At 37.2% G+C, this 23,074-nt stretch overlaps 1 protein-coding gene across 1 annotated transcript in view; it reads left to right on the forward strand.

Annotated features, from left to right (window-relative positions):
* The window catches only part of LOC141899052 (uncharacterized), a 39,336-nt gene that overhangs the window by 16,217 nt on the left and 45 nt on the right, over positions 1-23,074 (forward strand). Inside the window, exons 6-29 of the mRNA XM_074785205.1 lie at positions 2,976-3,142; positions 5,113-5,228; positions 5,326-5,432; positions 5,706-5,825; positions 7,727-7,822; positions 8,108-8,235; positions 8,315-8,572; positions 8,729-8,933; positions 9,024-9,152; positions 9,232-9,309; positions 9,385-9,546; positions 9,931-9,960; positions 11,281-11,385; positions 11,473-11,691; positions 11,769-11,915; positions 12,001-12,155; positions 12,261-12,556; positions 12,948-13,102; positions 13,183-13,343; positions 13,423-13,561; positions 13,880-14,070; positions 14,152-14,317; positions 15,002-15,304; positions 15,391-23,025. Coding sequence (XP_074641306.1) covers positions 2,976-3,142; positions 5,113-5,228; positions 5,326-5,432; positions 5,706-5,825; positions 7,727-7,822; positions 8,108-8,235; positions 8,315-8,572; positions 8,729-8,933; positions 9,024-9,152; positions 9,232-9,309; positions 9,385-9,546; positions 9,931-9,960; positions 11,281-11,385; positions 11,473-11,691; positions 11,769-11,915; positions 12,001-12,155; positions 12,261-12,556; positions 12,948-13,102; positions 13,183-13,343; positions 13,423-13,561; positions 13,880-14,070; positions 14,152-14,317; positions 15,002-15,304; positions 15,391-23,025 — 11,268 coding nt within the window. The remainder of the gene's footprint in view (positions 1-2,975; positions 3,143-5,112; positions 5,229-5,325; positions 5,433-5,705; positions 5,826-7,726; positions 7,823-8,107; positions 8,236-8,314; positions 8,573-8,728; positions 8,934-9,023; positions 9,153-9,231; positions 9,310-9,384; positions 9,547-9,930; positions 9,961-11,280; positions 11,386-11,472; positions 11,692-11,768; positions 11,916-12,000; positions 12,156-12,260; positions 12,557-12,947; positions 13,103-13,182; positions 13,344-13,422; positions 13,562-13,879; positions 14,071-14,151; positions 14,318-15,001; positions 15,305-15,390; positions 23,026-23,074) is intronic.

Below are 23,074 nucleotides of genomic sequence, written 5' to 3' on the forward strand. Positions count from 1 at the left end.
ACGTTGCTTGGAAAGGGACAACACATTCCGATATCAGTTTACTCTGCCTAGTTTGAAATCTATATCTCTGGACACTTCAGTTTAGTTTTTGGCATCGAATTTTCCGATGATCGTGCAACAGATGCCGCGAAGCATGTATTTTGTTGTGACGAAACTTGAATGGAGATATACATTTGTAAAGCTCGCAGTCGCGTTATCTTCGGGAATAAATGAGTCAGAGGACAAGGAGCTAGCTTTTGAAGGAACCTCGAATGTGTTACTGTGTAAACAATTGATCAGATAAGAAAGTGTTAATTGATGACCAGAATGGACCGGTCCTATTACTATATCTTGCAAGTGCTATGCTGTCGCATATTTGTCGAAATCACTGTTTCTAACTGAGTAGAATCTGAATCTGGAAGTAACATGGATGTATGTATTTGCAGTTGATTGTATTGGTACATACATTTAGATAATTAGGTGTATATACGAAAACAAAAACTGTGTCACCGTGTGATAGCCGATGATTTGGTATAAAAAAGAAAAGCATAGTAGTTACACAGACAAGGAAATGAGTGGAAGTTTGCATGAGCTACTGAATCATATATAGAAATATTGATGTGGATACATTGATACATGATTTGAGTTCAAATTCGCTGTTTTTTCATCTCTTGTGAGAAGTGAAAGGATTTTTTCGACTGGATACATCTTTATTGCGGCAGTTTTAGGAAAAAACATCTATTAGAAATAGTTACGTGGCTGACTTTGAGCAGGTTGTTCCAGTAGTAAGAAGTACCGCGTAAGCCTATAGATAACATACGTATGTATTGCCTATTACCAGGGATAGCAGTGTCAGAGTCTTATTCCTACATTAGTTTAAAGTTGAATGTTATTTGTTTGAAGAATGTCTCATATTTATATTAACTGATTATGTATCTTGCCAATTGATTGCAAAATTATTATCTGGCTGACGCTGTTGAATAAAACCATATTTTGATACAGGTGAACTAATTCAGTATGAATCATCAAAATTATCCGCTCTCCTAAAAGCCTGATTAAATAGATGAATTCGTTGACTGAAAATCGTAGTATGTATTCAATATAGTCTGGCTTACATTTGGCCCATCCATATTACCTGCTACGTGTTGTACTTTATTGATACTCTTAAACATTAGATAATGATTTTATTTGATAAAAAATAATGGCGATCTGAAAGAATAACGCATGTGCGTAACATATACCTAGTGACAATAATAATATATTGGGGTGTTTTTGATTTAGAATGACTAAGTATTATTATTGGTAATAATCATATTCAAGTTGAACAGCTGGTGTACAGCACTGGCCTGGCGCATGCATGGTGTAGGCAACAGCGTAGCTTATATATAGGCTTATCGTTGATTTTATGTTATAGATACGGTGCGTGCCGTCCTCGGCTCTATATAAGCCGAGCTTTCGTCGATCAATTTTTTCATTTTTTGATCGGGTACAACTGCGCGACAATCGGAGGCAAACATTCGACGATGAAAAAGCTGTGCTGCGGGTGTGCCTGTGGCAAGCGACCGCCGCAAGATTCAAAATTAGAACCGTTCCGACCGTGGAAGAAACGCAAATGGAAACGCAAAGACAAGGGTGACAAAAAGAAAAAGAAAAAAGGTGATAAAGAAACAGACGATAGTGAGAATGAAGAAGAAGGATTACTGAATGGATCTGGAACATTCTTGGTAAATGATGCTCACGTACATATTGAAGAAGAGGAATGTGAGCCGGATATTTGTGGAGTTACATTCTCAGCTCCAGCTTCTAGTGTAGAACTTTGTAAGGGACAAGATGATCTTGATTCGCCTACAGCAGGACAGGATGAACTGCCGGCTGTACTTTCGCAGACTAGTGTAGATGACGATTTCCAAACGGCTTGTAGCTTTAAAAGTGAAACTTATTTTTCGTGTAGTTCAGATACTAGTGATAAATATACTAACAAAGATGATCACCCTTATTCTGAGGTGAGTTTTCTAAAGAGTCTTAATTTTATCTTTCATAATCATTGTGATCGAACATCTGACTGAATGCTACCATCACGGGGAGTCCTGGTATAAAGTCTATTGAATTCATAAAATGATATGTACCATCGAATGATCCAACAGATTTTCCAACTTGGAATTTTCTATTGCTTCTTTATAGCAAAATACTGCTGTTACCCGTAATTATTACCACTCGCATTTAATAAAACTTTGTCAATATTGTCGCGTGGATCTTTGTGGCCAGGCCTGATTAGTATTCATCTTTTCAGAGTTATAATTTTGCTTGAAAAAATTCGACATGGAAGGGTTAAACCTTATCAACGTCGCTTTATTTTTACCGTATTGCTGTGGTTTGTACAGCAACAATTTTCCCAATCAAGTCAAACAGTAATCAGAGAGACAAAATAGTCAAATATATCGTATCTATGACCAGACTCATGTTAGGAAAGTTTAATGTATTGCTTATAATGACAATACATGTACATATGTGTATTGGGTGCTACCGTGACAGATGGAAATTAAATTTAGATTTTTTTCATTCCATGTGATATATACACATTGTGCGGCCATTCCATTTGATTAATGTAGCGCTCATCTGAAAAATATCAATACTCATACATGGTGTCCGCACTTGCTGTGGTGTTCACACCCTGGAAATGAGAAATATGTGGGCTACACATAATTCTTTAATTTAATTAGTTATAGATGGATTGAAATAAAATCAATATTGAAATATAATATTAACAGTGTGAAGTCAGGGATTTCATACACCATATGATTTGGACCTCAAATTCGAATGGATTTCAAATTTAATAGCATTATTTCAACTTCACGTTTCTTCAATTCTTACCATTAGTCAGGTTTGGTCAAAATTACTTCCGCCTCTTAAATGGCTTGGTTTAAGAAACATATTCTCAAATATGGCTTTATCGAGAATACTTTAACTGAATCTCGTGCTGAATCTTGTCATTTCAGATCTCCGATGTGGTCGTACCTGGACAGGCGGACGATTTGTCGGCAAGAGATGCTCTGTTGCTATGGAGTAGACGTACAGTCGAAGGCTATCCTGATCTCAAAATACGAGATTTCACTGATAGCTGGAGGGACGGACGTGCATTCCTCTCCATTATCCATAGACACAGGTAAGATCCTATGAAGGAAATCCTATGAAGCAAATTTCACTCTGATTTGCACAGATTAGTGACAATTGATTTAGTCCGAGAAGAAAATTGTGAAAAAAGTGTTATTTTCCCATGATGAGTAGTATTATAAAATCAATCTGATTCTGTCAAATATGAGTCAGAACAGGAAGATCGAGGTGCCCTCTCTCTTTTATTACCAGTACCTTGGCTAAAACTGTAGAGGCACCTACGTCCAACTCTTCAAGCAACAGTTGGGCGCGAGGATAAAACAAAACGTCTCAATTTTGAACAATACCTTATAAACTGTGTGTTATCCATTCCATTTAAGATGCATATTTTCAAAACCCCTGCAATGCTGTAATGATGATTTCATTGTCTGCGTAGCTAGAAATGGATCATAAAAACAGTAAATCAATTCATCATTCATAATCCAAACAGATTCATCATTATTCCAGAGACAAACATAGGATAATTGATGTATTTGCATGTTCTCTCTATATCGCTCCATCCCTTGTGCTTACTTTAGAAGGTAGGCCCTTATTTGATGATGCGTCTGCTATTGTATTCATCTATTTATTGAGAATTTTGCTAATAAGAGGCAGCATGCCAAAACAAAACGTTTTTCATACGTATCTATTTGTTGCCATCGCTTGTCTTTATGTTGATTTCACTCTAGAGACTCTATGTGTTGAGAATGCAGTTATCTAATAAAAAGATGCATCATCTTTGAGGGCTTTAACATTTATATGCTCGAAAAGTTAGATCCTCGGTAAGACTTGCTGTTAACCTTATCTTTTCAATTTGCTGCTTCCAAAAGAGTTTAAGACTTGTATTTGATATTCACACTTGCATTTATTATTTGAGAATCTGAAAGAAAAGGTTACACTGCCTATGGACCACAACATCTATATTCTTTTGAAATTCGTACATGTACATGTATATGATATTTTACAGTGATCTATCTAATGTTGAAGAAGTCAACCGAATAGTATATAAAGGCTGATTCATCAGGAACAAAATGTTCTATTGTTGAATGAGCTGTAGTCCTGGGAACAGGTGGACACATACGTATAACTGTTTCTATAGATCTTATGTCTGTATGCGTAGTGTTTCTCTGAAAACAGAAATATATATGTTGTTATGAAATATTGTTAGGTTTTTATCATTTTGATCCATCTGTTGGCTCATTATTAACACTTTCTTGCTTGAAAACCAAGAGTTTCGTGGATTGTTTAAAACCAGAATATTTCTGATAGAACTTGGGGTTAACAAGTACGCAATGACTGGCAGGGGATATCCTACAGCTGTAGGATAAAACTAAATCGATTTATTCCAGACTAATTAAACTGCAATTGAAAATTTCTGATTAATCATTGAGTCAACCACATCCAATTCAGCAGCAGTTTCTTGTCTGGAGTGTTATGATTCACCATAAAACAAAATGCATATGATATCAAACAAAATTGAAATGGTAAACACCCATTCAAGTACCAATCTCTAGAGGGTTGCCTCTTTTGATGGAAATAAAGGCTGTAAATGAAATGAAGACATTTTTATCTAAATATTTGCTGATCAGTGACAATGAAATGATCTATTAGCCCTGTTTACCCATTGGATATCTCAGTACACTTTATATTTAGACGGGTGTTTAAGTAGGGTTGGGCAAACAGGCTTCTACTATTGGTTAACATAAATCTCCCAACAATGTCCAGCTTGAGATTAGTTAGATACATTGCAAGTTGTTCATAAGAAAGATAGCTGAAATGTCTAAAAAATTTATGATTGTTGAATTAGTCATAGTGTTCATGTCAGAACTGCAAAAATGCATTTATGATTGTGATGTCCAGGGTTGTTTGAAACTGTTTAAAGCAGATTGAGCAGATTTAGGCACATTTTAGCTTGTTTTTATACAGTAATGCAGAACAAGTTTGATAGATTTTTACAGCATTTCATACCGTTCTTCATTTTAGACCGGATCTTGTTGATTTTCGAACCGTTCGCCATCAAACAACAAAAGAGAATTTAGACATGGCATTCGATATTGCTGAAAAAGAACTTGGTGTCACAAGGTTACTAGAAGCTGAAGGTATGTTGAACATTATATTTGAATGAGGTCATTACTTCATTTTCCAGGGGAAATTTACTTCATCAGTGTGTGTATAATGACCTTGATTGTTTTGTAGATGTAGATGTAGCAAGTCCCGATGAGAAGTCACTATTGACATATGTGTCTTCTCTGTACGATGTCTTCCCAGCCGTTCCCACATTAGAACAGTCCATTCAAGATAACGTAAGTTTATCGTTACCGGTTTTAGGGATGAAAACCGCGTATCAGTACTAGATTGAATTATGCTATCGAAAAAACTGCTCGATATTGATTGTTGTAAATATATGGAGGATCCGGTGCGCACAATGCCACATGTTCATATTGATTCTATAGTTTATATAATGGTACCTGGACAGTCTATCGTTAGTCCATAAATACCATATGTCTGTTATTAGAATATATGCTGCTGGTTTGAAAGCTTCCACTTTTCTAAATCATTAGATGCTTTACTTTCAGGAGCAGCAGTTGAAATGGGAAGAATACAATGACGTGGCATCTTCATTCCTAAATTGGGTTAGACATTCCACTGATTTTATGTTAGACAGAAACTTTCCAAACACATTACCTGAATTAAGGGTAAGGATGTATTTCATTGGATTGAATATATTTCCATAAACCCCAGGGCCCAGTTGCACAGACAAGGGTTAAATCTAAGACCAGTCCAATAAGCCCATATCATGTATCAATGGCATCACTGTAAAACTAAATTGTTTAGAGGTTTTTGTCATTGATGCGGTCAAGTCATAAATTGAAATTGTTAGCGACAGGTTTTATAGCAACAGCTGATTCTAAATGACGAATTTGATATGAATCGCATATATAGATAAGTACACGGGTCACATTTATATTAGGAGGGCTGTTAGTAAGGATTCAATTTCATTTGTTTTTAATGTATTTTACATGCGGATTAATATCATCGTGAATCTGCTCAGGAGAAATATTCTTGGATTGGATGTGAAATGAGTCGCTATTAAGTTTCAGTGAAGGACAGTTTTTTGGAAAACACTGAAGTGACAATAGTCAGGATTAAAGTGGTTCACATGCATTACTAGTATTTTTCTGTTAATGAACATACTGTGTGAAACATATGAAAACTCGTTGGTCGAAGTTTATGGTCATATCAGATATAATATACTGATATATGGTTAGATAATCATAGAATTATGAAAAAAGCTTGATACATATGACTTTTGGTCCCATTAAATATCAGATCTTTTTATTCCAACAATTCATGCTATGTGGAATTTTGAAGTGTGCTGAAGTGCTGAATTCGTGTGTGCTTTATATTGGGTTCACGGAATCGTGGTTTGATGGTGTAAAGAGTAGTGTATGTAATTGGATTATAAAACTGAATTTATGAGTCAATAATGCATCAAACGATTCTGGGACTAGTTGACATAGTTGTATATTACTTCATAATCATTTGTGGTTTGTTTTGGGTAAGTTGATGTCATTCAGTCTACATTTTCACAGAATTGGCTTTGGATATTGATTGAGGAAGATCAAATTTCTCAATATTGAATTGAATAAAACTCTATATTGACTTTATTCCAAAGCATGCTTAGTGGGAATTGTTTCTCGGCTGTTTTTAAGTGAAATTCCTAAATTGAAATTAATGTTTAATCACGTTATAACCAATTGAAGTTAGTTGTGCAGTTAGTGACCATCAGATTATGCATTTGATAAGAAAGTTAAGCACAATATTTATAGGATATTTTAGATTAGTATAAAGGCTTGATCTTTCAAACTACATATTTATGTGCAACCCTGGTGTTGACTTATTATCATACCTGGGGTACTCTCAATGTATATGTTCTATATCTTATCTAGTGTAGAACATACAAAAGTGACAATATAAAAAATGTTCAGAATTCATTCGAGAAATGCTAGATTGATTCAGTCGTGATCACTTGGGATAAACTTCTGGTATAAAAATTCCATCATTGATTATGGGCAACAGCTGTCTAGACGTGGATTAGACTTGCATATTCCTAGAATGGTTATATTTCACTAGATGCATATATTTGTGTAAGAATCGACATCAATTGGAATATGGGGAAGGATGTATCCCCATCATAGATGTAATTGTACTTGGATATATCCGAGCACTCCTACATATGAAACACGATTTATGTATGGTCTAGCTATCATACGTGAATACTAATCAGTATTATTGACTCGGCAATGGTTCAGGCAGACGATGGAGGATGACAAATGGTGGACAAACTATTTGGTATACACTTTTTACTAGATAGATATTAGGCCCTTTAGATTTTTTTCCATTTTCTAAGCATTGAACATCTACATACATTTAATTTATACATCACATTTGCCAGTTCAGGTATTGATTGTAATCGATTACCAGCAGCTTCTTGTCTAGACGAAGGGATATTGATACAATTTGATTTTCAGAGTCGATTGAAATGAAATCATTTTCAGAAGTTTAAAATATATGTAAATTGATGATTTATTTTCAGGCACTTTTGAAAGAATTCAATCGTTTTCGATCTGATGATGTTCCACGCAGACTGCAGGATAAAAGCCATTTAGAAGAACTGTTCCATGAACTACAGGTAAAACTCGCGTGATTGATCAGTTATTAGTTTGTTTTATCATCGGAAGCAGATGTAGTTGATAGATTATCATTATTAGAGTACTGATTAATCATTAAACCGCTACCTGTACACGTCATGAAATAGATTTATTATTGAAAAGCACATTTCAGTGAATGGTAACTTGTCATTGGTAGTGCTTTTGAGATACTCATATAAACTTGATAAATGTATCATGTTTTATGTTACCTGCAAATGAAGCTGGTGTAATTTGTTGTATGATTAGAATGATTCTTTCACCTACAGGGCCTTTCTAACAATGGGAAATTTCCAATTGATGACAAGTTACACTTAGACAATATATTGCGATTATGGCAGAGGTTTACATTAGCACAGCAAGAGAAAGAAATGGCTCTACAGGCAGAAATAGCAAAGTAGGCAAAATTTGGTTTTTTTTTCAATATGGTTGAATTCAATAGCCCATCATTCTAAATGAGTTTTGATGATTTATAGGCTAGAAAGACTACAACGTTTAGCAGAGAAATTATTACGTGATGCAAATGGCTCGGAAGATCGTCTGAATGAGATCGAGCGTAAATTACGAGATTTAGAGTCGAACGTTGAACACCTCCATCCTGTAGATGCCAAAAGAGCCTGTGATCCTATTGACTATGCCCTCCGATCTGAGGAAATGACCTTACGAAACCTCTTCAGCGATGCTCAAATTCTTCGAGAAGGACGTTTCCATAATGGTGAACAGATGTATCAAAGGTACATTTAAATCCACCACAAACAATCTGCCATTACAATTACTTCCCCTTTCATTCTTAGTGACTTATATTAGTGAATTATGGTATTATATATTTATATATAAGGTACAAACATATAAAAAAGTCTTATCCCAAATTGCTTCTTTCTGTTTATAAGAGTTAATCAGCTACATCAAACATGGATGACGCTGAAGGCACGTTTGCACAATGACCTGTACAATCGGCTTACTACCCGCTCATTCGTCCAAGAGGGTACCACTGTCACAAGGAGGCGTGAGGTCGTCACGGAGGTTCGCCTCGTTGAAACTAATCCTGCATTTAAGAACATTCAAGAATGCATTGATTGGGTTCAAGGAAAACAGGTAATTAAAGATGAAAATCGTAGGAAACTAAATTCATTACAATTACCTACAAATTTTTTTCTTCACTCTGTTCGTCTGAAATCATTTCAGGTTTCCCTAGACAACTTTGAATTTGGTAACGATCTCCAATCAGTCCAGACAAACATCGAAGCTCATACGCGACTTCACAGAGAAATTGTTGACTTCCAGCGAAAAATTGACAGATGTATGGCTGACAAGGTAAGAAATTATCATACCAGTTATCTGCATGTAAAAGAGAAACAGCATTGAATTAATGCAGTATGTTTTTGTGTTGCAGAGAACACTATCGCAAGAGGAACAAAAGATATATATGCAAATGCTGAATAAATTAGAAACGTCTTATGCCCACCTGATGGTAAGGAAATACTTGATTATACTTTTCAAATAATCATAGGGATGTTGTGTTCATGTTCTGCTTCTTATCATGCAGGCTACCTCATCTCGAGTCCTTAAATCACTGGAATCATTGTTGGAGTTTATTCAAGCGGCAACGAAAGAATTGATGTGGCTCAATGATAAAGAAGAATCAGAGATTTCGAGAGATTGGACGTCGAAAAATCTTCAAATCAGTGAAATAGAGAAATACTATGAGGTATATTGATTTGCTGATAGGCTAATGAAGAAAATTGTTATGCATCTAGTTAATAGTATTAGAATTTCTTCAATTCACTTGGAAATTTACTCCCTTACTTTGCTATTGGTGGAACAAGTTAGATACCTGCCTTGTGGAATATGGAACTAGTATGGAATTAGTATTCTTTAACCTAAGCCGAAGTTGTGATTAGGTCTGGCACATGGGTATCATTGTCACTTGAGTAATCCATGATATACATATCTCAAAGAAATTAGTTTAAACAATTTATTCTAAAGTTTTCAACACAGTTAACTATAATATCCTAGATTATACAGAATGCCTTATTAAATGATTTTGAGTTAAATGTGCCACTTAATATGTTTGTTTTAATTGCTTCTTTAGTTTAACAAGCAACTAACACAAGAATATCAGGTTTTAATCTTAATCTTATATCTATTATTTGTATCAATTATATATAACTATTGAAACAATCATGTGGATTATATATACCACAGGGAGTGCTGTGATTTCTCTTTTGCTTTAATTTGCTTTCTGACCTGACATTTCACATTTCTAGATCATTCATCAAAAACAGTTCTAATTTTTCAAATTGATGATTTGCTATATTACTGAGTTGGCAATCTGGTTTGGTGATAGCTGTTTTTAGAGTTTTTTGATGACTTTTGACTTATTTTTGAACTGTAAGAGGTTTCTTATCATGTTAAGGAAATGAGATTTTTTGGTAATTTGTATTTTCTATTTCAACCATTTTAGCACGGATTCCCATGGACAAAGGTGTGGACAAGTATAAATGATATATTATGTTGTTACAATATGGAGCATGTTAAAATGTTTGAATTTATTATCAGTTTTGCATGTAGTTTTCAAACCATTGCATGTCGTCTAGAAATTGATATACACAAATACTGAAGCCACCAGACCAAAAAATGTGATTCACGGGGTAGTTTATTTAAACCTCTAATCCTTAATTCTTGAAGCCAGTTCTATGCATTGCTTTTGGCACTTAAATTATGTGGTTGTATCAGTTCTCATTTCTCTTTCACTGTATGTAGTCCAGAACTTGAACTTCAATGTGGTATTTGGCATTTAGTTTCCAAATCGAATTAGCATGTTGATAGACACCAATCATGAAATTGAATGAAATCTCATTTACCGGTACTTGTATTTATGACACCCATTTGTATATAATTTTTTCTTATTGGAATTATGGATTCTTAAAGTTACTGATTTCATCTTTATTACATTTATTTCTTACAGCTGCTACCTGTTTTAACTATTCATTTGGCCAATTGCTATACTAATTAATAAGCTATGAATCTAATGTATATTTAGCATAATAATCATCTTATATGCACATAGTTTGACTTCATTGATTCTGTACTTCGTGGATTGATAAAATGTAAAGGGCAGATCCAGGGGTTTCTTAGTCAAAAATTCTGAAGAAAATTCATTTTCCAGTCAAAACAGCACTGCCAGAATGTTGTATACTTTAGTAAAACCTTTAGATCTTGCCTCTGGATCCACCTCTGTAGATGTAGCTCTGAACTAGCTTTAGTCTGATTTTGTAATATTTGTGTGCCCTCATACATAACCTTTCACAAATGATCACGATTGTTAATTTGAATTGCAACAGATGATTATCAAAGTTTCAGAATATACCAATGATTCATGTTGTATACTGAGTGTATGACTACTCTTCCATTTGGTGTACAGTTTTGTGTATCATTGCAGTCCTTGATGAGTGATCTTGAAAATCGGGAGGTACAGTTTAATGCTGTTCAAGACCAAGGGGAATCGATGGTTATGGATCGCCATCCAGCTGCTAAGACCATTGAGGTATGTTACATCCTACTTATATGAATATGGAATGAAATCATAAAATGTATGGATGTATGCTTTGTATTATTGTGTTCTGAATTTTAGGCATATATGGCTGCAATGCAGACTCAGTGGTCATGGCTGCTTCAACTAACCATGTGTCTAGAAACCCACCTAAAGCATGCTACAGCATACCATCATTTCTTTGGTGAAGCAACTGACTGTGAGAAGTGGATGAGAAAACAATCCGATTGGTTGAATTCACAATTCTCCCGGGCAGAAATCAGTCTTGATGAAGGTGAACGATTGATTAGAGAGATGCAGGTTTGTATTGCCGAATGATATGAATCATTGCCCCTAGATCTGGGAACACATGTTACACTGATATCATTTGATTTCAGGAACTACGGGAAGCTTTAAACAACTATCAAAGTACCGTCGAAAATTTGGTTAGCCGCAGTCATGAAATTGTTCCCATGAAATTACGAAGGCAGAGAATGCTTGCTCCCATCAAAACTACATCTCTTTGCTCATATAAACAGCTTAATGTAAGTCGTCATGATGTTGTTAATTAGTTTTTTTATTGCATATTGTCAGAACTTGAGTCATAAGTTAAATCATTCTTATTGATAGATGAGTATCTCTAAGAACGAACATTGCATCTTGCTGGATAACAGTCAGAACATAAAATGGCAAATTCGCAATTCATCTGGTCAAGAAGGATTAGTGCCAGCTGTCTGTTTACTTATTCCACCTCCAAACCAAGAAGCCATTGCCCTTGCTGATCGGTAAGCTAAGAGATGAAAACATTCTATAGAGCGAATCCTGTAAGATTGCATATATCATTTTATGAATATATCATATATCAAAATATGATTTTATTTTCTTGCTAGACTGCGGGCTCAGTTTGAACAGCTTGTATCTCTATGGAGAAGTCGACAACGTCAACTGAAACAGATGATGATATTCGCCACAATCAAAGTAGTCAAGAACTGGGATCTCACTCAGTTTATGGCCCTCGATCCAGCTCAACGTGAAGCTATTATAAGAGCTCTCAATCAAGATGCGGAGAAACTAATGTCAGAGTATGCGGCGAATAATCAGACTTATGAACATGATCGATTGTCTCGTGAGATGGATGAGTGTAACAGAATATTCCGTGAATTGTCCGAGAGAGCTCAACTAGAAGGTTAGTATTTTTGCTGCCACCTGAGTGCCAGGCCTGAAGCTCTTGCGGCCACAGCCCATTGGAATCCTTACAATCCCAACTAGCCGGTTTTTTTTGGCTTTTGTCCTCCCATTTTACAGGCAAGGGGACGTATTTTATTGCAAGGTTAAGGAACCTGTTCTGAGCCTCTCGTGAAGTGACCTGAGCAAATTAAATAGGCCTGGTACCAAACCCTCTCCTGAGGATCGAAGCCAGGTGCCCTGATGAAATGTGGAAATGATGATGTATATATGGAAATGATGATATATAGTTAGATACAACATATAAATAATGTTATATTATTACCTAGCTTTTCTAGAATTTGTAACATAACTCCCACTTCTAAGTGCAATATTAACTGTTAATGTTTCAGAGCAAATGGCACGTGGTCCACCAAAACAAATGTTGGCACAGCTCGAACAGTTCAAACAAGCTATGAAACAGTTGGAGCAGGGTCTTACTGAACGACAAAAAGAAGCCATTCCCCGTGACCTTGATGAACTCAACCAAAAGGTTCAAGCACACAAAGTAAGCAAAAAAGCTATGGCTTTGCTAGATAGCGAATGGTGTTATCAAGGAGACTAAAGTTCTTTTTTGCATTATATCAGGAATTTGAGAAGTTAATTCAATCCCATGAACCTCTTCTGGAATCAATTCAGCAACATTTTAATACGCAGAAAGTACGACACCCAGATACGGAGACATTACATCAACAAGCAATCGACCGTTGGGATCGTTTGTGGTCTATGTCGCATCTCTATGTTGAGAGGTTGGATTTTACTAAAATACTGTTTGTCTGTAAAGGGTCATCATATAGATTTTGATAAATTTGACCCAACCTTTTTTAGATTAAAGGCAATGGAGATTTTACTGAATGGTATTGACGAAGCTACTGATTTAGTTACTGATTATGAAAACACTCTACTGGCTCAGGAATGTATGACCTCAGATCCAGAATCATTGCGTCAGAGTATATCAGAGTACCAGGTACCATCAATTATCCACTTTATAAAGAAAAAATTGAATTGATTTGAATTATATTTATATTATACTTTAAATGCAGTTTACAAATCTAACAATTTATACCATACATACAATATAGAATTTATACAATGTTATACAGTAAATGATGTAATGATGTGACAGATAGCACAATGAAGGACATGGTACCGGCCTGAAGGCTGTGCCCAGCAAGTGGGAGGTACTGTGTCCTAACAAAAAGGATAAATGGATGAGATCGCTGAGGTGAAATGAGGGTGGAATGATTATACAAATCCTGGAAATAAATTAAAAATTTTGTTGCAGGAATTGCAGTCATCGCTAGCTCCCCACCAGTCCCTCTTTGATCAACTCAAAGAAGACCTGGTAGCGGTGCACAAGTTCCTTGAACATGGTAGACCTGGTGAGGTGAATCATCCAGATCTTGATAGGGTCAACAAAGATGTCCAACAACTTCACAAACGTTGGCAGAAAATTCATAATCAAATCGCTGATAGGTATTAATTTCAACAAGAGATTTTTAGATTGTTCAAACTACTTCTTTAACTAACGCAACTCCTCACTTTCTTTTTCCTTAGGATACGGACCTCTGAAAGTATTTCTCAATTGCTCTCTGACTACCATACAACAATGCGTGTTGAGAAGCATTGGTCATCACAGATGGAAAACAAAGTATACATGCAGCCACGTGTCAAAGATGACTTGTCTCCCAGTGAGCTACAACGTCTACTTGAATCAACTATGGTATGTACTTTAACTTTATGCACCGTAGTTTACAAACCTTTGGTGGAAAATATTTCATATGCATGTTAATGAAATATCTTCTATTTCATGCAGAATTGTAATATGCAGCATTCACTGGATTACTATGTATTATGTTGAATCAACTTGAAATTGTTGCAAATTACAAATCTCATATGTTAAGGAAACTATGGCATGTGCATGATTGGGAAAGTTTTTAATTGATTGGGTTAAGGTTCTAAATTTAAATTTGGTATTTTAACATGAATATGACTTAAACATGACAGTCTTAGGTTGACTATTGATAATTTGATAATTTCAACATCAAATCTGAATTACTAGCATTAACATCGTCCTTTTTCTGCTTCATAATACTTTGGCTTTTAGAAACAAGTGAATATGCCAGAATATTCCTGTAGTGTTTTAGATTAGAGTCTCTTTTTCAGCATTACAATTAGGTACTCATCATGTTCAAGTCACTGGTTTATGGAAACCTCATTTTGTGCAGATTTTCCTTTTACTCTTTTCAATTCTTTGGCATATTACATATTTTGGAAAGTCTGCTGTAAATGAGGAGTTTGTTTTGATGTTGTATCTTATCTGTATATCTCACTGTGTGATTTGGTGTGAGTGTAACACAATTTCTTTTCTTTCTCTTTGTCATTTCCATTTAACAATACACTATAGAAACTCTACACCACACTCTACGAACAAAAGCCACAGATAGAGAAGGTCAACCACAGTGGATCAAAGTTTGTTGCTGAAGCACATGTATTTGATAATCACCTGAAGAAGTACAAAAAAGTGTTGGAAGAAGTCCACCCAGTAGATATCCAGAAATCAAAGCGTGCTCGTACTCAGTCTGGGGTTGAACGAGTTGAGAATGAACTAGACATGCTAAACCGAACATACACCGACATGATCACTGCTACAAATGATAGGATTCGTCGTATCAAAGATCTATTAGAAAGAGCTGGCCGAACAGTTCAGGTTAGCATTGATACGTATTTGATCTATCATTGAATAAATTTAATTGAATTCCAATGCCATAATGATTTTGATAATTTTTTTTCCAGCTACCAAAACTACTCGAAGATGACATTCCACAAATAACATCTTACAGAGATCTGCTTAGTAAACGGCACCTTCCATCATCAGAAAGTGAAGAAGGCATGGATTTTTCTGACCATGATAGTCTAATCAGTCCATTATCACCGAGACGCGATCCACTGATTGATTCAACAATTGGCGAAGTGTCTGAACCATTACAGCATTCTCCAACAAAGACAGAAGCCCCAGCTTATGATAGTTTACGACGTAAACAACCTGGTCGTTCGGAGCATTATTCACTCTCGATGAATACAGAAGGAAATATATCAGGAATGCAGACAATTGAAAGTAGATCCGCTTTCAGCTCAGTATCTTCAACAGTTACAAGACCAATTGCACCACCTGACTATTCCAGTGTTGCTAGCATTTCTCAAACATCTGACTTCTTGCGGCGGGCTGATGCAAGACCTCCGATCTCCACAACAGACAACCGTTTATCGGCAAGGTCTGCTGTACAAACGGTTGTTACATCAAAACATGAAAAGCTCAAGTATTCCACTAGCCCTATTGATCATGCTGGAATTACTGATTTTCAAAAAGGTAAAGCGATGAATCTGAAACAAGCGCTCCAAAATGGCTTTTTGGATCTACAAAATGAACGCTTTATGGATCCAAATACTGGAAAATACATTCCTTTGTCTGAAGCTGTTCAGAAAGGATACATTGATGATCAACTTGTAAAAGAGCTTAATCGTGATATTGGACTAAAAGATCCGAATACTGGACAGACTTTATCATTGCTAGAAGCAATACAGAAGGGATTGTATAATCCAGTGAGTGAATGTGTGACTGACCCAAGAACTGGCAAAACATTATCAGTGCAGGATGCTGCTAGACGAGGCTTAATTTCTCAGGATGCCGCATCACGCCTTTCACCACCTGTAACCACAACATCTTCAACGACAGAATCACGTGCCTATTATGGTCTTCCTGATATTCAGTCAGCTGTTCCTAGTGGATTTGGTATCAGTGAGGTTATTGAAAAGGGTTTGTATGATGAGGCAACTGGAAAATTTATCGATCCTATCACCCATGAAAAACTTACGCTTGGTGAGGCTATCGATCGTGGCTTGATAGATCCAAATAGTCGTGAAATTTATAATCCTCTTACTAATCAACGGATAACAATAGCTGATGGTATTGCTCAAGGTATAATTGACTCCGACACTGGCCAGTTCATTGATAGGCGTCAAAACCGCAGAATGAGCTTGTTCGATGCTTTAAAAGAAAAGAACATAGATAAACCAGCTAGTTTACATGACGCATTAACAGAGGGATTGATTGATGAAAAAGGCAAAATTACAGAAGCCCGAAGTGCCCAAAAATACTCTTTACAGGAGGCTATAAGTAATGGTCTCCTTGATATTGATACTAAATGCATCATTGATTCAAGATCGGGAGAAGTTCTTTCTCTTGCTGAAGCTGTTGACCGTGGACTTATTGATGGTTCTGGACAATTTGTGGATTCTAGATCTGGCCGAAGGGTATCATTACAACAAGCAGTCAGTGAAGGTAAAATGAAAGTTGTGAAGCGAGATATTTGCTTTGCCCAGACTGGTATTCATGACCCTTCAACTGGTGATCGTCTAAGTCTTCCTGAAGCCATCCAGCGTGGAGTCATTGATCCTAACACTGGTATTTATTGTGATCGGAAGACTGGTGAAAAAATAAAGATGGATGAAGCAATGAAACGGGGCTACATTGATGCAAATTTAGGTGGAAAACTGCTGAGCGATTCTGGTTTACATGACACTCGTGGACAACCGGTATCAGTCATTGGTGCTATAACAAAAGGTTACCTTGATCCTGAAACCGGAAGAATCTCGGACCCAGAAACTGGCCGTGCAATGACATTGCAAGATGCAGCTTCACTGAACTATATTAGTAGTGAAAAAGCTCAAATGATGATGGAAGTAACCAGTCCCATGATGGCAACTACAACAATAACTAGTAAAGTAGAACCAGCTGAAAGGGCATTAGAAATAGGTACCGTAGATATTCATGGATCGCAAACATCAAAAGCACATGCACCAAACACTCTCACATTCCCGGAAGCTCAGAAACTTGGACTAATCGATTCACGTTCAGGCACATTCCTAGATACCAAAAGTGGTACATTATTACCTGTTGAAAAGGCCATCAGCCAAGGCCTAGTCACACCAGAATGGGTAGGAAAACCTAGAATGGAAGACCATCCTGAAGAAATGCAACCTCCACCATCATTCCGTCATGTGAAACCAGGTGAAAGAGTTACAGTAGAACGGAAACTTTCTGAAAGTCAACAAATAACACTTGCCCATGCCATAGACCAAGGTCTTTTAAGTCAAACAACTGGTTTTTATCGAGATCCAAATACTGGTGTTAGAATGCCCCTTGAACAAGCTATTTCTCGTGGATTAATCAATCCAGAATCTGCTTCATTCACTGATCCACAAACTGGCGATACAGTTGACCTCCAGGAAGCAATTGAGAGAGGACTGCTAGGAGCAACTGGACAAGTTCCATCTCCCGATAGAGCTACGCGGACTTCACTCAAGGAAGCTCTGGAGACAGGAGTTCTTAAGACATATGCACCCGGAGAAGGTCCATCACTACGCAAACCACCACCAGTACCACTAAAGCCAACTCGCACGGTTATATTTGAACAAAAACATCTTGATGTTCAAGCATATAGAGATCCAGCAACAGGTAAAGAGTTAACTGTTGAGGAAGCTGAATCTAAGGGTCTTATTGATACAAAATCAGGCACTTGTGTGGATCCACACACTGGTGAAACAATTCCAATAAGTGAAGGAGTAAGAAGAGGTTTAATTAAGGCACAAGAGGTCTCTTCTGTATCAAAAGTAGCCACAGTTAATGAATCGAAAGCCTTTACCATCACTGGTGCTATTGATCCCCAAACTGGTGAAGAGTTGAATGTTAGTGAAGCTGTGAAGGCAGGAATAATTGACCAAAAATCAGGCTCATATGTCACCCATGATAGTCTTGGTAAAAAGGTACATATACCTTTAGAGGAAGCAATAAGGCAGGAATTAGTCATCACAAAAGTTGCCCCAGAACCGCCTACAGAAGGCGAAACAAAGACACTGAAAATTGAATCTGTGATAGATCCAAAAAGTGGTCAAGAACTATCCATCAATGAGGCAATAAACCGTGGTATTATTGATCACAAAACTGGATCCTACATTGATCAGAATACGGGAAAGAAAATTCCGATATCAGAGGCCGTGAGTAAAGGGTTAGTAAAAGGTGAAGTAACAACTCCTAAACCACTTCCAAAAGGGGTTTTATCACAGAGTGAAATAAAGGTTATTGCTAAATCTGTTATAGATCCTAAAACAGGAAATGAAGTTCCAATTTCTGAGGCAGTTGCCAAAGGTTGGATCGATGCAACTACAGGGGTTTACACTAACCCTATCTCAGGGGAACAGATGGCTTTGAAAGAAGCAATTGACAAAGGCCTTGTTAAATCATCTGAAAGCAGTGATGGACTGACAAAAACATTAAGTATCAAGACTGTAGTTGACCCAAAAACTGGGTATGATGTTAACATAACTGATGCGATCAAGAAAGGAATCATTGATCCAAAATCTGGCACATATAATGATACAGTTAGTGGGGAAAGTATACCTATATCTGACGCTGTAAGTAAAGGGATTGTGAAAGCAGAATTTGCGGCTCCTAAACCTCTACCTCCCGGCGTTTCATCGGAAAGTGATTTGACTGCTTCAAAAGAAGTGAAATTAGCTGTCAAGTCAGTCATTGATCCACGGTCTGGAAATGAAATTCCTGTTGATGATGCAATTGCTGAAGGTCTCGTTGACCTGACATCTGGACTTTTTATCAATCCGTCGAGTGGAGAGCGTTTACGACTTACAGAAGCTATCGATCGAGGATTTGTGAAAACACATCCCGTCGCGGACACAATGGAAAGTGCAGGCCGCAAGGCAATCACCAGCATCCACATTGAAGATGATGAAATTCCATTTAGTGAAATCAAGGAAGAAGATATGTCTGAAGAAACTCGTAAATTTGACATAACAGGTGTCATTGATCCGACTACAATGAAAATAGTTTCTCTTGATGAGGCAGTTCAGTTGGGAATTGTTGATCAAGAAAGAGGAATATACCGAAATCCTACTACTGGCCAAACCTTACCAATATCTGAAGCATTACAGAATGGTCTTATTCATGGGGAATTGACGAGCCAAAAAATGGAACAGGCGAAGGTACGTAGCGTATTCGAAGCTAGTCCAAGCATAAGATCGTCAACAAAGGAAACAGATTTCCATCAAGAATATCAAACATCTAATGACCCATCAGTTGAAATCATAAAATCACCACCACCCTCAGAGCGCCACCGTACTGGTAGTATTCACTTTGACTCAGACAGACCATTGATCAAAACTGAAGAAGCTTTCAAAGAAGAAAGTAGTGAGTTGAAGATTTCTGAGGTAACAGATCCTCGAACAGGGATAAAAATTGATTTTGAAACAGCTGTAGATGAAGGCATCATTGATCAAGAGCGAGGCCTCTTTTTGAATCCAGTGACTGGTGAAGAAGTTCCCATTTCAGTTGCAATGAACAAAGGCTTTATCGACGCCCAAGTGACATTGACTGGAGTTGAAGAAAGTGTAGTTGTAAGCAATGGTTCAGATGCAAGACTTGCTCCTGATCATCCTGACTTGACACCTCCAGATCAAGGAACCAATCAGAAGGATTCTGATGCTGCATTGCTTGCTGAACCTCATTTTGACAAGCGACCTGCAGTTGATCAGGAACACCCAAATGTCATTTCTTTTGAACAAGCAATGCAACTGGGATTAGTTGATACTGACGCCGGATTGTTCCGTGATCCCTCGACTGGGAAATCAATCCCATTAGCACAAGCCATTTCTCAAGGTTTACTTGATGTTAAAGCCCCTGCCTTGACTGATCTGAATACTGGGGACACATTTTCACTTCAAGATGCCATTCATAAGAAGCTCATTGATCCAAAATCAGGGAAGTTGAATCAGTTTAGGGCTCAATCAATGAATTTAAACATTGCTGATGAGTTCAAGCCAGGATCAGCTGAGCAGAAAGCCATGAATGTTGAGGATGCTGTCAAATGTAACTTATTAGATCCCATTTCTGGTAAATTCACTGATCCTCAATCTGGTAGAATTATGGATCTTAAAGATGCAGTAGACCAAGGTTTCATTGACGGTAAATCAGTTGTCATTGAGGATCCAACAAGTGGAAATAAGATGTTCTTGGATGAGGCCATTGATCAAGGAGTAATTGATGGGACAACTGGACTGTTCCTAGATGAGAAGGGACAACCAATGTTTACACTTGCAGATGCCATGGCATCAGATATGGTTGAAAGCACGTTTGACCCTAGCACTGGATTTATTGTTGACAGAAAGTCTGGGAACAAAATTTCATTGGAAGAAGCTATTACGGACAAAGATAAGGTTGGTGATCAAGTTAAAGTCTATGACACTAAAACAGGACGTCAAATACCCTTAAATGAAGCTGAAAAGAAAGGAATCATAGATAGCGGGCAGTATGTTGACAAGACAACTGGAAAAACAATGTCAATCGGTAAAGCTGCTGGGCTTGGGTTACTGGCTGTAGTTGGAGCACCGGTACTTTTACCTGCCATGGCAGGAAAGCTCATATATGATAAAGTCAAAGAAGTAAAAGAGAAGAAAAAAGAGCCTGCTGTAAATGAAAAGCCTCGTGTAGCAAATGGTGATGAAAAATTTGTACTTGATCCATTTGAAGTTAAACAATCGCTGCATTCAGAACCAGTTGAGCAGAAAAACGAAACTGATTTCCTACAGAGTAATATTGAGGAAACTGTCTATACAAACCAGTCCTGGCAAACAACCAAAACAATGGAGATAGATGTAATTCCAGCATCTGCTGCAATATCAGCAACTAGGCCAGGATTTGACAAGGCCAGACAAAGCAGTGTTGAAAGTGAAGCAGCTCCTAAAGTTGCAAAAATTGATGTTCTCGACAGTCATAAACAAGATATACAGAAAATGGAACTTGAGGGTCATCAAACACCCATCTCCCTCCAAGAAGCTATGGATAGCGGTTTGGTAGATTCAGGTTCTGGAACATTTACCGATCCTGTGACTGGAGAAGTGATGTCATTAAAGAGTGCACTTCAAGAAGGGCGAGTTACCGGCTTTGGGGGTAAACCTTTATCTCCAGGAAAATCTCCTAAAGATGTGAAAGATGCTTTACAGAGCTTGATTTATAAAGATAGTAAAAAACCACTGTCTTTCACACAAGCAGTTGACCACGGATTAATAGATCTAGATGACAATTCATACACTGACCCATTGAGTGGACAAAAGATGACTGTTGCTGAGGCCATAAGAAAAAATCTAATTGATTCACAGTCAGATCTGAAAGCATTACCAGAAGAAGTCACTGGCCCAATGACATTATACGATGTACTGAGTCAAAACCTACTTGATCCTGATACAGGTATCATGATTGACCCTTACACAGGACAAAGACTTTCTATACAGGAGGCAATAGATTCTGGTGTACTAGATAATTCATCAACTTTGTATGATACAGATTCGGGTCGTCTGATGACGTTACAAGAAGCAATTGATGCAGGTAAAATTGATGGGAAAATAGGTGAATTCATTGATACCAATACTGGTAACAGAATGTCGTTGCAAGATGCTATGAAGCATGGATTAATGGCTGTATTTGGTGCTCCCGTTATTGGTTCAGAAGGCACTGATGATGACATGGAAATGAGATTCCGTAAATTGCATCCTGGGTTTGATCCTACACTCGTGCATCCTGTCAATCCAGAAAGCTCTGTAACCTTTGAAAGTGCAATTGTTTGCCAATTTCCTGAAGATGATATCCTTGAAATTACTTCAATATTTAAATATACTTCAGAGGAAGACACCATTCCCCCAAGTGGTCTACCGATTTTCAAAGCTATTAATGATGGCTTACTTGATATGATAAGTGGAAAGTACATTGACCCAAAAAGGAAACATTCATTATCACTAGAGGAGGCTATTAAGACCGGTATCCTTGATCCAGCTTCAGCAGCTTTTGTTGAACCACAGACTGGAACTAGAATTAACATTCGTGAAGCTATCGAGAAAAAACTGGTTGATCCACGTGGTTATTGTGTAGACCCCAAAACAAAGAGGAAGATTAACATGCAACAAGCTATAAAACGTGGTCTAATTAAACGTGTGAAAACCCCTGAACTACCACGCAAACGAATAACAGTTGTCAAAGAAATCACGAGAATCAAAGTTGTATCTGTGATTGACCCAGTGTCGGGTCGAAACATATCTCTAGTAGAGGCTCTTGATGACAAGGTAATTGACCAGTCCTCCGGATCATATGTAAACCCAAAAACTGGTGAACAGACCCCAGTTGACATTGCAGTGGAAAGGGGACTTATAAAAGGTTATGTCGTTGGTACACGTAAAGATAAAGAAGAATATGTTACTGTAGAAAAATCAAACCTTGTTGTTGAGACTAGCTCAAAAGAACTTGTACAACATGTATCCAGAGGTCAGTCACCCCATGCGAAAGCAGCTGGGGGAAAAGTTCTGAAGGTAGAACAGCATGGTCCTCCTGAAAGAGTACCAGTTGTTGATCTTGGAA

Source organism: Tubulanus polymorphus, chromosome 2, assembly GCF_964204645.1.
Source record: "Tubulanus polymorphus chromosome 2, tnTubPoly1.2, whole genome shotgun sequence".
In the NCBI taxonomy this organism is placed as follows: domain Eukaryota; kingdom Metazoa; phylum Nemertea; class Palaeonemertea; order Tubulaniformes; family Tubulanidae; genus Tubulanus; species Tubulanus polymorphus.